Source organism: Anser anser (genome assembly GCF_964211835.1).
Source record: "Anser anser genome assembly, chromosome: 7".
NCBI lineage: Eukaryota > Metazoa > Chordata > Aves > Anseriformes > Anatidae > Anser > Anser anser.
The window spans coordinates 25,597,188-25,610,443 of NC_139727.1; the positions used below are offsets into that span (position 1 = coordinate 25,597,188).

General features: G+C 38.8%; 1 protein-coding gene across 3 annotated transcripts in view; it reads right to left on the reverse strand.

The window, feature by feature from the left end:
• BLNK (B cell linker) overlaps positions 1-13,256 on the reverse strand; it is a 95,906-nt gene that overhangs the window by 65,300 nt on the left and 17,350 nt on the right. For all 3 annotated transcript variants that reach the window (XM_083844003.1, XM_083844002.1, XM_083844001.1), the window contains exon 3: positions 1,652-1,698. In XM_083844003.1, the coding sequence (XP_083700129.1) occupies positions 1,652-1,698 (47 nt within the window). The remainder of the gene's footprint in view (positions 1-1,651; positions 1,699-13,256) is intronic.

Below are 13,256 nucleotides of genomic sequence, written 5' to 3' on the forward strand. Positions count from 1 at the left end.
GCAGCAGATCTTATAGTGAAATGGTGCTAGGGACCCGACATGCACTCTATGACAGGAGTTTATTACTTTGGACGGGACCTGCTCTGGTCTTTTGTTGATTTGACAGCAGATTTGTTATTACAAAACACCCTTGTTATTCCCATTGACATTTTCAGAAGTCAAAGCCTGAAAGCCCACATCAGTACAAGCTCAGCTCTTGGTCTCGGTTCAGTAGATTTCTGTGGGCCCCAATATTGTAGAAGTCATGTATATCACAGAAACAGAGGTCACATCCTTGGTTGACTTTATATGCATGTTCTCTACCTTTCCTATCAAAATGACATCCTGTTAGACTCAATTACCTCATCAGAAACTCCTCTCGCATTTTCCTTATCCCTCTAGTTAATTATTAAAACACACCCAGAAGAATATTAACTTATACACTCATCAAATTCTTATCAATAGGAATATGATTTTAATGGGTAAAAAGCCTCCAAGTTCCTCTAGATTCTTACCAATAGAGTGGGATTTGGAAAACAATTCTTGTTTTGTAAATAGATTTCATGTTTTCTCAGCAAGGAAAAGGTTGCTATGTGGAATAATAACAGCCATTAAGTGAAATAGAGCAACTCACTCCCTATTAAACCAAATGTTTCCCAGTTTGTTTGGCTCATATAGGAAACTCCCTAATATTATTTCCTGTGCAGCAATACAAGAGAAATAATATACTTGAACATTAAGGCTATCCTAAATGGATTCGATTTTTCGCAAACTATATGAATGAAGTTCATATCTGTTATACCTGTATTTGCTTACTTAGTATTTTATTAAAATGATAAGTATTAACACGAAACTTTGTCTATAAATATGGCAGTAAATTTATAGTCAAAAATGCATCACCCATGTATATAAAGATCTTTCACTCAGTTCCCACAAGTTGTTAGTAGCAATAGCTTTTGGTTATTGACATCTGCATCCAGTATTATTGGGTAAATCAGACTTTTAAATCTTATTACTGGACTTCAGAACCAGCTAATATTTGAGAAGGTATTCTGAATGGACAATAGAGTCTTCAGTGTTTTAGGGTTAGACTCTTTTTTTTTTTAACTCCTTGGAGCATTAAGGTATTCGGGTAAGCAGTTATTGTTCTGGCACTAGTCAGTAATACTGTATACAGCACTGTATGATGCCCTTCCTGTGATATCCCAGTCATTTCACTGGCCTGATTTTTACCTCTCAAAAGTTTCAGTCTTCAGAATTTTCAATATAACATTTACATCCAGACTTCCAAGTTCTCTGTCAGTGAAATTGGTATCTCGGCAGTAGATGAGCCAATTCTGAAAATTTCACTCCATACTCTGTACAAGAGAAGAGCTTACATATTCCAGAAATAGTTGAACTTGTACTTCCTAACATTGTCTCTGTTTGTTTTGGGAGGACTATCACCCTGCAGCTGCTGTAGAAAAGACTTTCTTGTCAGCTGATTTGGACAACAGTTCTTGTAAACCATCCAGCATATTTATCCTGAGCAAGTTCCAGCCCAATCAATTAAAGTCCTTTACACGAACAAGTTTCAAATCACGGTTTTCCTTATTTATTAGCAGAGAAATTGTCAGAGTACAATGGAACATTAGCTATTTCATGGGGAAACAGATAAGAATGAGAAACTTACGGCTGATGCATTATTTTGAATCGGCTCAGCTCATAATCCGATAAATTCTGAAAAGAGAAAAAACACATTTTGCATTTTAAATAAAGTTATATTTAATTGAGACCACTCCATGAGGTGAATTACAGGACACTTTTAAAAGTGAACTGAGCAAAGACCTAAAAATAGTTTTCAGTTTTGTAGTTACATGGTTGTCTTATCTTGGTTAATGCTTAACTTTTTATTACTCACTCCTTGTAATGTTTCTGGAAAACAGGTAGCACACACTGTATTGTTAAACTGGAATTTAACCGGGCATGTGGCAGATTAAATTATGCTGGTTAATGAATCATTCAAAAAGTGATAAGCAAGCCGCTTTACATAGTCTCTTTCCAGCTCCACCATAGAGTTTTTTTGGGGGCTGTTACTGAAATCAGCAGATTAGCACAGCAGTGGCTGGCTGGAAGATTACTTTAACAATGGTTGGGAGACTATGAAGTCCTTTTGGTCTGCTCTTGTGCTAGGCTTCTGCATGACTCCTCAACCCGTGAAAAACTGGGGATGAAGAATAGAAGCATTTTTTGTGTGTCACATACATTGCTGCGTAGAGACCCAATCTAGTGCTGAGCAAACTAACTCAGATACAGGAAACAGTTTGGCCAAATTGTTTCAGTACTTTGTGTAGCTCCAAATGTTTCTCACCTCCACATGCAAGTCTAGGCATGGTGCTACTAAGGCAGCAGAAGTACTTCCAATGTCCACGCCAGTGCACAACTTGCAGCTGAGCTTCTTATGTTGGACTTTTAAGCTAGTCTAGCCAGACCAAGAGTGTAATTGCATAGTTTCAGTCCAGAAATGTTGTACTAATGCTAAGATATTGTCTTTCTCAACATAGATTTCAACTGTAAACATGTTCTTTTAATAGATGGAATTATAACCCTCCTCCTATACTTTGTGTCAGGAAGAGGAAATCAGTTTTTGTTGATGTTGTTGTTTCCTGAGACTCCCTAGGTGCAGCTACAGAGAATGTGAATCCCTGAAAACGATGCTTTCCAGTGACACCGAGTTCATTGTACTTTGATGTTAGCCCAGCTCTATCTCTTTTTTCTGAATAATCTCCAGCCATCATTTCCATTCCAAACTCTTTTGACTTTTCCCTCACCATCACATCAACATGATAGATGAGTTTGTATTGAGCATGCAAAGCAAGACACTGGTAACTGTATGAGACAAGGAGATCAAGAGGAGAACATGTAGGTTCTAATAAAAACGTTTCCTCAGTCTGTATTTAAATTCAAGAAAATCTCTGCATTTTGAGTTCTTTGTTATATTTGTTGTGAAAATACATCATTTCAGACACTAGAGAAACCCCTCTGTTGAATACTTAGGCTGTAATTATACCATAACAAAAAGCAGCTGCATATCTACATGTAGTGTGTATGGTAATTAGCAGATTAGCTGATCTAGAAATCGCCACATTCCTGAGGAAATTTAAAGCTATACTGAGCTGACTGATTGACATACAGACCAACCTGGGCACATTTAGGTGTCATCAGCTGATAATGAGTCACCAAATTGCCTCTGCAAATCAATGACTAGCAATATTAAGTCAATTTCTGCCCATATTATTTCATCTTCTAAATAAGAGGAGGAAAAGATGTTTTTGGTATTGTAAGGATTAATTCACTTCCTTTTCTTTGCAAAATAGAATGTTTAAGCCTTTACTTATGTGTATTAAGATGTAATTGCTTGGTGATCTAAGAAGAGAGCTTGTGCAATTCTTTTTGGCCTTCAAAGATAGCGTTCAATGGAATCTGCTTCTTAAGCAGCATTCTGCTCTAGGTAGTGCTTCCTGCGTGGGTATGAGCTCTGTGAATAGGCAGATCAAGAACTTTTCTTTTTAACTGATAATTGAGTTTAGTGGGTGATGAAACTGTGGACCCGAACTTTCCTCTGCTGGTGAATGTTTTATACAGAGAGTTTTAGTTCAGTTCCATTTATTTTTTCCTAGTGACAGCTTTCAATAAGGGTATTAAACTATGAACTTCCTTCCAGTTTGAGGAAACTGGTATCTATGAGTCTAGCTGAAAGCTGTCCTCTTATTTAGTAAGTTCAATATTTATTTATAACAGAAAATTATACCACTGATTGTAACTGGGAAGTGCTACTGCATTTTAGCCACAAAATTCTGGTCTTAGGAAAGAGTACAAAAATATCTTGCATACTCAACATTCATGAAATTACATGGCAGTTTCTGGAAAAAGAAAACTAATTTTTCTAGGCTTTAACTGTTCATTGCTCCTGTTCTTGCTGGTGATATACATTGTTAGAGATTCATATGAGCATGAATAGAGTATATTGCAAATTAATACCTGTGATAAAGAAGAAGATAAAGTAGTTTCTTTCCTGGAGGGATTTGAATTGCAGAATAGACAATAAGGAAATACAGTGGCAATTAAAAAATAAATTATTTTTTCATGTTGTAGTGCATTTTAGAAAGCACATAAAACTATGTTATTTTCAAACCAGCTATTGATTTATTGTTTTCTATTGGTTCCTTTATTCATCTGACATCAACTTTCTTAGTAGTTTACTTAGCTCAGTAGCTAAGAGTAACCCAAACTCTCAGCTTGCAAAGCAAGCCAACCAGCTTTGTTCAGCAGATAGTATCGTGGAAGGGGAGAAATGCTGCCATGGTGCAAATGTCTGAGGTGTGTCTCTTACTCCTTTACTTGCAGAGGCATGTCTTGGATATGAGCCTATGCTGCTATAGCTGCTTGCCAACACAGAAAGTGAGGAAGCAGAAGCCTTACATCAAAATCAGAGAGGCAAAGATTCTGTGCAATACAGAACTGCCAAGCCGTAAGTAGGTCTTATGCATTTTTGACTGGGAAAGTTTAAGTGGACTTGTGCATGTGTACTCTGCAATGTATGCACGGTGACCTGGCATGTCTGTGGTGCTCTAGTTCTGTGCATGTGTGTCACAAATGGCCAGCCTGTGTGCATATGGCTGGGTGGGACTGTGCTCTGCAGACTGGGGATGTGTAGGGAATGATGACTGGTAGGTGGATAAGGAAGGGACAGACAGCATGCAAATGGAGTCTTATTTGAGGAAGCGGATTATATGTGGTTAGAAGGTAAAGCGAATGTGGCTTTCAGATGTGATGAAACGTTGTAACGCACTGGGTAGCATTTGGGAGCTTTTCTGGGCCAAGCATAGTACAGTCTAAGGTGCATGTGCTCCCTCTAGTTGGTGGAAATAGTAATACCTTCTGTTCCCTAAGGAAGGCTTCAGCCACAAACGTGGCTGTCAAGTCACAGGACCTGAAGTGATTTGGCCTCGACTATTGCTTTGGAGGATTTTTGCCATGCTTTCACAGTTCCTAGCAGAGATTGTGCTAGGGGACACAGATCTTTTTGAAGAAGGTTGTTGATGTAGATGACTGCGTGATACAGTCTTTCTAGCTGTATTTTGAAGTTCATAGTACATCTCTTTCCCCTTCCTTACTTTTCAGCCCCTTCATGTAGGATGTAGGTAAGCACCTGTGTAATATGGTTACAGCTGCGGTTTCAAATAAAGTCTTGAACAATCCAGGAGAGCCCTGAAGGATCTGTGGGAGTCTGAATTTTTGATGTGAATTAGGATGAGAGGATTCCATTGACTTTATGAAAAGAACAAAAACAAAGCCCATACTGTGTTGCTAGATAAGTTGTCAATAATCTGGGCAGTGAAGCTGTATGTAAGGTGGCAGTCTTGTCATTACCTTCCCATAATGCTGAGTTACACTCTGTAACATTGCTAGTTCTGAGCATGGATCAGTTTGGAGAACTTTGCTATGAAATGAGATAATTTGTGTGTGTGTATTTATATACATTCATATATTGGAACATGATATGGTATAATGATTTCCGCCTAATTTTCTTGACTGGGGGAGGGGAGTAGGTGGGAAGGGAGTGAGTAAAGGCCCAAATTTATTTGCTGTAAAGCTATTTGATGCTGTTATGGCAAAATAAATGCATAATATTTTATAAAGGCTTTGTATTCAGTATTATGAGTTTCTTTATGTTAAGACTTGTTTATAGAATTTGTTCAGTAGAACAAGACCTGCAAGAAGCCAGCATTAGGAGAGGTCTGTTGAACAGCTACATTTTTTTCACTTACGAGAGACAGAAATTTGGAGTATAAATATAAATGATCTGCATTCGGGCAGTCAATGCAAGCTGAAATCTGAAATGTCGTAGAATTGTAATAAGGCAGGCTAATCATATCCCCTATTAACTGACATAGAAGATGATCTGTAAGTGGCCAGAGAATACCCTGCATTTCTTAGTAAAAATGTCCTTATGGAATAAGATCTCAGTACTGTCCTCTAGAAACACAATCTGACTGTCAGCCTGTCTCAGAGCAAATTGGACAAATGTATAGTGGAAATATTTTGGGTCTTTTTCCTTTTGTTAGATTGAGTAAAACTGAAATGCAGGGAAAAGAGCAGAAGATAAAATCATAGAGTCATTAAGGTTGGAAAAGACCTGCAAGATCATCTGGTCTAACAGTTCCGATACAGTACATAAGGTGTGGAATACTTAATCTCTGTCCAGAAAGAATGGCATAGTAAATAAATATTTCTATTGTGACCATAGTAGAAAGACTATTTGAGAAGTATACATTTTGAAGTGTGTAAAACTGACATCTAGTGGCAGCAAAAGCACCTCGTGTGCAAAGGAGCTTTATAGCAACACCAGTTTGCAAAGCAGATTAACAGGTTGTAGCTATGTTTCAGGAAACTGCAATTTCAGTATGTACTCCTCTAGCCTACTTCAAGTGCTATTTGTTGGTGTTATGTAGGCTTTTGAACGAAATCTGGTGCCTTCTAGTAATATCTTGCTTAAGTGAAGTAAGATGGTGGTGCCTGTTCATCTTCTTGATTGTAGAGACTACTGCTAAAGAAGCATTGTCATCCTGATAAACAGTTCCCTTATGTATGAAGTCTGTGCTTAAGTGTTTTTCTGAGCCATAGTTGATAACTTCATTTCTCATTCATAATGTTACTCAGTTGTTATTTCATATCATCTTCTATATTTTGTCGAGCTCTTCATTCAGATTTTAGTGTTTCTGAAGAAAAAATCTCTTGCTAAAACTCTGTATGATACCTACCCCAACGTAGCTTTAACTTAGCTTTTGGCCTTAAATCTGTATTTTGCACTATTCTCAGTTCATAATGGCATTTATAAATAACTTGGAGGTCAAAAAATGTTAGTAGTGTAATTCTAGTGAAACATACCATGGTTCATTTGAAACTGCACTGAGCTATGTATGCTACCTCCAACATTTCATCTCTATTACTTTCAAAACACGGTGAATCACATTTGTTGAACACAAATGTTGATATTCTGCAATGAAACTAAAGTCACAGTTATAGAAGTGGTATAAAAAACAGCAGCTGTCATTTCAGAGAGGCGAGCCTACTGCTTTAATGTGAAAGCAGAGATGATCAGCAGTCCTGTTGGTCACAGAGCTGCTCTGTAAGGATAAGATTAGTTAAATCACACTGGCCAGAGCTGAGTGATGTGCTCTTATCTATCCTGACATGGATAATCCAGCACAGGTGCTTAACAGTGCTGGTACACTTCTGACCTTTCAGGTCTGTGTGTGACAGAAGCCAGCTGCTGTGTGTGGAGTTGCACTGGCTTTGTCTGCACTCTCTGAGCTTCTCGCTATGGCTCAGACACTGACGCTCTTCCATAGTGCAGTGAAAGTATAAGGATAGGTCATGCTAGTAGCACCAGAGTTGTTGATATTCATGATATTTCTAAGATTTCATAGTAGCCACCTCTACATTTTGCAATAATGCCTCTGTGAGTCCATGTGGTGTAGATTACTTTGAGAGAAATAACTTCTGCAAGAGTACCTAAAATGTATACATTTAAGGTTAAATATTTGTACTTTGAAAGAGCTCCAGTGAAAGATTAAACTAGTAGATCCTTTGTTCTCTTACATGCTGAGTGCTTGTTTGTACAATTTATTTGCTTATAACCTAGGGTTTCCATACCGTTCTATGCCCCAGGATGTGCTAACTCATGCTTGGATATCCAAGACTTTTTTGAATGTGTCATAGCCAGTCTCACATGCTGAACGAATAGTCCCCTCCCTGAAAGCTGGCTGCAGAAATAGCCTTGGTTTGAAACAGATAAAACTTGATCTGCAACATAAATCTTAGTGTGTGAGACTGGAGAGTTTGTTTTTCCTAGTACATAGGCGTCCCCATTAGTCTTATGCTGACCTGAGAGAGATGACAAAGTTCTTTAACAAAAAAAAAACAACAAATTGTACTGTCTTCCTCACTAACAGTGATACTCTGTGGGCTTGGCTCTATATTTGCATGTCCTTATTGAAAAGACACTTACTGGAATACAGAAAATAAAACCACTTCCCATATCTGTATGTTAATACATTGCTAAATGCTTAAGCAAACTAAACTGGGTTCTAGTGTTTGAAAAAGGAAACAAGTCCCCACACAAACTCTTATGACCACTAGAATTTCAGCCTCAGCAAAACCCAGCAGAGCCTGCTGCTGATGTGGACTGCAAGATTAGGAAGTCTGATTTTGTGTGTATATAAAAAGAGAATTTGGAAGAGCCAGCTGAAGGTCTTCTAGCAGAACCAGTTATCTTTAAAAATACTGCATCAATTAAAATAGATTGTTTTGCAGGACTCCTATCCCTTCATCAGTGATTAAGAATGTAGAAAAAAATTGCTAGAGTTGAATCAGTTTATTTTAATGTTTTTAATATAAGGTGAAAATCTCAAATGAAGCTTGCCAATGCTACTGCTTCAGTAGTTCCAAAGTATTTTATTTTTACCTTTATGGGAGATCTGCAACTACTCATTCTGATTCATAACAAAGGGAAATATTGAAATGGTGGAAGTTCCATTTTTCTGCCAGCTCTAAGAATTAATGGGCTGGAAAATGTTTTTAGTCGGTAGACAAAATGCCAGTGACCCAAGATCTCCAAGAAGCAGGATGCACTGTAGAAATGTCCTCAGCGTAGGGTTCTGCTGGAAGCAGAACTGGCACTTTAGCAACTGACCATGACTCCATGCATGATGGGAATACACTAAGCTGTTGACTAGTTTTGGACCCACTTTAGTAGTGACATTTTAAAGGATTTACACTTTTAATAATCTTGCCCTTGAAGAGGGCTAAACCACATCTGAAGCCGGCTGCTGCCTGCGGCTGCCTGAGTCCCTTTTCACTAACTGCACACATGTGATTTGAATCAAGTGGTGTCCTTTTGCACAACTGTGGCTGTTATGAAAACAAGGCTCTACCTTGGCCAAGTGGTTAAGTACAGTTTCCTTCTATGTTATCTTTTCATGCTTAAACAGTCTGCTTTTGCTACCTGATGTTTCCTCAAGCGAGCAAACTTTTCTCTCATGGCTGGTCTACAAGTCTTCTGCTGAGGTGAGACTGTGGTAGCTCTTCTGGGGATGTCCTTGCCTCTGACAGAGCCTCTCTCCCCTGGATAACCTGAACAAGGTGTGTTTTGTTTTTTAATTACCTCATATTTCACTCTTGGGGAGGTGTTTGATAGAACACAGCTGGCGTGGAGCCCTTTTGGTGCTCATTCCCTGATGTTAACAAGCTGCTGCCAAGCAGGGAGGGGGAAGCTCTGTGAGGTAGCTGAACATCTTGGTGGTTTGTGGCTGCCGGAAGGCCCACTCCTGCTCACTCCTTTCTCCCTCAACTTTTGGCTTGGAGGTATGTCGTATGTCTCCCTTCCTGTGCTGACTCTGCTTCTACGACCCTTTTGTAACTTGAATCAGCTGCAACTTAACCAAGGGAATTCCCTTGAAAGCTTCTGTCTAGGAAGAGAGGTGAGGGGAAAAGAAGAAATGATAGTGGGAAGGCCCACCCCTGGCAGCTGGCATCTTCATCTGAGTTTCTGTGAAATTGGATACTGAGGCTGGGTCTTTGGTTACTATAAATCTCCTGGGGAACTTCTCCGGACATTGTGCTTCCTCTACCCCCTCCATGCTGTCACTAGCAGTTATGTAGTGACATAAAGTAACTCTACAACAAAAAAAAAAGAAAAGTTGTCCTTCAGGGAAAAAAACAAACACACACACTTGATTTATCCAGATCAGACATCTGGATAACCTCCATTGCAGTCAAGTGAGAGCCACTGTTAGCAAAGGTGTGCATGTATATGTGTGTGTGGGGGGAGGAAACACACAGGAAAGGTGGATGGGGAAGCACTGCCCCTTTAACTAATTATGAAACTGTGCCTTCAATTAATCTAATTTGCTTACTGAGGAAGAAAAGCTAAAATGGTTGTGGTGGTGGCATTCTCAATATTTGAATGTTGACTTAAAGGGATATTGTCTTGACATGGTGGCAGAGGCTGTCTTAGTTGAAGATACTCTGTGCACTGCGTTGAAAAATGAGTTCTCTCTTTTCAAAGTACTAAGAGTTTCCATCATGCTCTCATGAGGGAGTCTGAAAATGACAACAGGAAATAGCACAGCAGAGATCAATTCTCCGGTCATTGGTAGGTGAGACTGGCGAGGACCCTTGTTACTAGGGAAAGTTAAGTCATAATCCTACTTAAATGCTGCTATACAGGACAAATAACTGACTACAGAGATTTTACAGGTCTCTGGGGCTATTGGAGGCAATGGGATCAACCTAGAGAATCTCAGAAAGTAGGGGGCTTTGGGCCTTCAGCTTGCCCCTGCTGGCCAAGGGCCTGGGAACTGTGCAGAAGTGCTCCCTGCTGACACCGCCTGCAAAATCAGCTGCCTTCCACTTCCTTGCATCTGGACAGAAATAATAGTTATAACGAGAAGTGCTGGGAAATAGCTGAGCCTAAAATGACTGTACAGAAAGTGTGAGAATCATCTCACCTCTCAGACCAAATGCTATTGCAGAAGAGGTCAGTGACCTTAAAACAGCAACAGCAACCTTCAAAGCAAAACCTATGAATGAGACTAGTCTTGAAAGATTAAGAAATATCATGTGCGTAATCGTAAGCACATCAAGTTTCTTCAAGGGAACTAGTATTGGTAAATCTTAATGATAAGAATAAATGCCCTTGCTGAATCAGAATCTGAACAGTGACTGTATGTGTCTGGCTTCATTTAAGTAATCACAGTGGCTATAGATATCTGGTATAGATGGTCTTTCATTTGTACAGTCACAAAAAAAAGTGTAAGTATATCTGTAGGCATCTTGAAAAAGGACATTTAATTTGCTTCAGTCATGTTGCCTCAGCCACAGAAAGCAGAATCGCTAAAGTGGGTAATCACCAAGTCCATCAGCAAGTCCTTGGTTGCTGCATTTCAATAGCAGATGAAATAACTGAAAAGATAGACTTTAAGGTCCTGGCAGTTCATTGCAAGTATGAGAAGGAAGGAACACTGTATTCAATAGTGGTAATGTAGGTAAGCAGCAGTATTATCAAGACTTTGGTATATTGAAGTTCTGTTCCTAGTATGTAAAACTTATGTACTAGACCTAGGCTGCTAGAAGAGCTCAGCCTTCATGACTAGTTTGTGTTGAAGAGACCAGCTGTCAATACTACTTGCAGCCTGTGGCACTGGCTCAGACAGAAAAAGCTATTTCTGCCACTGGAAAAAGTCACGCATAGGTGTCTGTCAGTAGCTGTCTTCAGTCAAAGTGTGAACCTCATCTGTGTAGGTGTGCTGCATGGGGGGTGTGGATGAATACTTCTAACGTGGGGTGGGTGCCTGTTGGAGCACATGGCCAGCATGGAACAGCCTCCCCTGTCCTTCTTTGTGATGCTGTGCTGAGTGCTGCTGCTTAGTGGGTTACGGACCGGGCAGCTCCAACTGGTGAGAGCCACCTCTTGAAGGGGCAAAGCTAAGGATGAGTAATGTGATATTAACCTATGTTTACATATGAGCTTTGGAAATGTTCTTGGGCATTTCTTGGCTACAAAGTGGTTAAGGACATTTGATGTAAACATCCCCTTTATTTTTCCCAGTGTGGAAGTTTGAAAGACAGGTTATAAATATAACACTCCCCCATGCCTCATATCCCTGCTGCCTTTCTGGAATGCTGTTATACTTGTTAGTGTACTCATATGGTTTAATTAAAATCTTTTCTAGTCTGATGCAATAAGCAATGTCTTCTGTCAATGCAACATGTCTGATGCTAATGATGCTTCTGGATGATAGATTGTTGTGGGGACAGCTACAAAGGTGAAGAGTAACCCAATTTGAATGTGTTTTTTTTTTTTTGATATCATGAGCTAATAAGATAATGCCAGCTAGAAAGAAGCAAAGGAAAAGGTGCTTTGAAAGTTCCTCATTTTTCTTTGTTCTTAGGTAGAGATTTAACTGTCTAATGACCCATTTGTCAGTGATATATATCTGTCTAGTGCATGCTAAACTATTAGTCGTATTTCACTAGGAAAAAGGAGATTTAGGTTTGGATACGGGACTCATATTAAGTTAAATGAAGTTCCTGACGTTTGTGTACATATGATTATCTGCAGATTATCAGTACATAAACAATATAGTATCTGTCTCTTCTCTACTTCCATATTGCTGCTTGATCTTTATACACATTTTTATTTACTTGGATTTCATGCTTGGTCTGTGTACTTACTAAAGGTCCTGGGGCAGCCAATATATACCTCATCCTCTTCCCTCTCAACACTATGAGTCTTCAAAAATGTAAATATTGGTCTTTTCTCTTTGCTTGATGTCAGTCAATGAAGGCCATATCCACATCTGAATTTCTCCAAGATTTTAAGTATTCAGATTATGTAATTCTACTCTTAGTATGTTCTGCGTTAATTTTATAATATTAGATAATGTTTGGAAACGAACATGAAGAAGACTTCCATCTCTTTCTTGAAGTGACCGTAGTTATTTGTGGACAAGGTGATGAAAAGTGGATTATAAAAATGATCACAAAAATCATTGAAGTTACTGTTCCACTTTATATAAACATATATGAATCTCTTTTAAAGAAGAAAAAAAAAAACACTATTCCTACCAACTTTTTAAATTTTGTAATTCCACCAGCTAGCCAATAGGATAGCATTTACCAGCTACATTTCTTGCAGTGAAAGAAATGCTAGGACATTAATGTAAAACATGTAAAAATTGTTATCAAGGCAACGACCCAACAGGCTGTTGATAATCAAGATCAAATACTTGTAGGAAACACTTGTATATAGAAGAGCCGAATAGGGTTTCAGTTCATGAAACTTTATTGTTAAAGTTTCAGTCAGGTACTATCTGACCATTTGGAGCAGTGTACCTTTAAATGTATTATCAAGCTTGTACAGAGTATGATGTGGGAGTGGAAGGGAAAATAAGCATGTTTTCTTTGAGAAAAGTTGAGCCTTGAAAGCCACTGCAAGTTTTGGAATGTTAAAAAGACAAAACAGCTGAGATGCATTAATGGGCAAAGAGCAAGAGAAGAGGTCAAAGCTGTACATGCAAATGTCCTTTCACATCCTCGTGGTTTCTGAAGATTCACATAGCTTCAAAAATAAGCTCATTCCAGGAATACAATGGAATACAATGGATTTGCAACAAGTTCTATATTCTGTCATTATGATAGTATCTGAAAACTAGTGATGATACTTATGTTAG